We start from the raw sequence: 2190 nt of genomic DNA on the forward strand, positions 1-2190 counted from the left end.
TTTTGACTGCCAGCTCTTTTTTTGTGGAACTAATGTACTTTTTGAGCTTGTGCCATATCCTTGCCACCATCTCCGTGTCCCTCAGGTCACCTGCCGGACGTGCAACTACAAATCCAACACCGTGGAGCCCTTTTGGGACCTTTCCCTGGAATTCCCAGAGCGTTACCACTCCCTGGAGAAGGGAATTGTCCCTGTGCAGCAGGCTGAGTGCCTGCTGACTGAAATGTTGGCCAAATTCACCGAGACCGAGGCGCTGGAGGGGAGGATCTACGCCTGTGACCAGTGCAACAGTGAGTGGGTGGCACTGTCCTGTGCCAGGGGGCACCTCCTGGGTGTGCCAGGGCTGGGGATTGGGCTCCAGGTGGGCTCTGAAATGTCATTTTTGGCTCTGAAATGTCATTTTTGGCACTAAAATGTAATTTTTTGGCAGTGAAGTGTCATTTTTTGGCACTGAAATGTCATTTTTTCGGCTCTGAAATGTCATTTTTTGGTGCTGGAATGTCATTTTTTGGCACTGAAGTGTCATTTCTGGCTGTGAAATGTCATTTTTTGGCACTCAAATATCATTCTCGGCTCTGAAGTGTCAATTTTTGGCTCTGAAATGTCATTTTTCGCCACTGCAATGTCAGTTTTTGGCACTGAAATGTCATTTTTTTGGCTCTGAAATGTCATTTTTTGGTGCTGAAATGTCATTCTTTGGCACTGAAGTGTCATTTTTGGCTGTGAAATGTCTTTTTTTGGCACTGAAATGTCTTTTTTTGGCACTGAAATGTCATTTTTTGGCTCTGAAATGTCATTTTTTGATGTGAAATGTCATTTTTTGGCACTGAAGTGTCATTTTTGGCTGTGAAATGTCTTTTTTTGGCACTGAAATGTCATTTCTTGGCTCTTATATGTCACTTTTTGATGTGAAATGTCATTTTTTTTGGCACTCAAATGTCATTCTCGGCACTGAAGTGTCATTTTTGGCTCTGAAATGTCATTTTTCGCCACTGGAATGTCAATTTTTGCCACTAAAGTGTCATTTTTTGGTTCTGAAATGTCAATTTTGGATCTGAAATTTCAGTTTTGGCTACTGAAGTGTCATTTTTTGGATCTGATACGTCATTTTTAGGTCTGAAGTGTCATTTTTCGGCTCTGAAATATCATTTTTTCGGCTCTGAAATGTCATTTTTTGGTGCTGAAATGTCATTTTTTGGCACTGAAGCGTCATTTTTGGCTGTGAAATGTCTTTTTTTTGGCACTGAAATGTCATTTTTTGGCTCTTAAATGTCTTTTTTTTTGATGTGAAATGTGATTTTTTGGTACTCAGATGTCATTCTCGGCTCTGAAGTGTCATTTTTTGGCTCTGAAATGTCATTTTTTGGCTCTACCATGGCATTTTTTAGCACCAAAATAACAAATACTTGTGTGACAATGACAATGGACACTTTAGATCCCCAAAAATCCCTCCTCCCTTCAACAATTCCTAAATATTTATTCCTCTCTCCATCCCCGTGCTGGAATAAAACAATTCATCACCCTGAGCTGCTTTTCTTTCTTTTTGGGGGATGAATTGGATCATAAAAATCTTAGATTTGGGGTTGTTTTGGGGTTTTTTTTGGCAGGCAGACGGCGAAAATCTTCTCCCAAACCTCTTGTGCTGAGTGAAGCTAAAAAGCAGTTGCTGATCTACAGACTACCTCAGGTCCTCCGGCTGCACCTTAAACGCTTCAGGTGAGGCACTGGGTGCTTTTTTTTGGGTAAAAATTATCAAAAATGGGTCTTTAATTTCCCTCAAGTCCCGTTAAACCCGTCAGATTTGTGAAACTCTCTCACTTTGCCTGTTTGTGGGGTGTTTTCTGTCACAATTTTAATGTTTTGGAAATATTAATCCTGAATTTCCTCGAGGTTTGCTGAGTTTGGAGGATCAGTTATGAGTTGATTTGGTGAAGGTTGTGAGTTAAATTTAAATTTTGGGTGTTCGCCTGTTGAATTAACAGAAAATGCTCCAGATATCAGGAGAAGTTTCTAGAATGGTTAGGTGGGTGTGAACAGGGTTATGTTGGTAGAATTTGGGATTTTAAGGGTGGTTATGGGAGAAATCTGGCTCAATGATATCCCACTTTAAATAAAAATTGTCAGTGGTACGGGGAGATCCTACCTGAAATAAAAATCATCAGTGGCAGGAAATCACATTTTAGATAAAAA

The 2190-nt window shown here is 40.4% G+C and overlaps 1 protein-coding gene across 1 annotated transcript in view; it reads left to right on the top strand.

Annotated features, from left to right (window-relative positions):
• The window catches only part of USP49 (ubiquitin specific peptidase 49), a 21395-nt gene extending 19675 nt beyond the window's left edge, over positions 1–1720 (top strand). The window contains exons 4-5 of the mRNA XM_057386928.1: positions 86–290; positions 1608–1720. Coding sequence (XP_057242911.1) covers positions 86–290; positions 1608–1720 — 318 coding nt within the window. The remainder of the gene's footprint in view (positions 1–85; positions 291–1607) is intronic.
• Positions 1721–2190: the final 470 nt, after the last annotated feature.

This window comes from Malurus melanocephalus, unplaced genomic scaffold (assembly GCF_030028575.1).
Source record: "Malurus melanocephalus ecotype Western Australia unplaced genomic scaffold, MMel_1.1 scaffold_1099, whole genome shotgun sequence".
NCBI lineage: Eukaryota > Metazoa > Chordata > Aves > Passeriformes > Maluridae > Malurus > Malurus melanocephalus.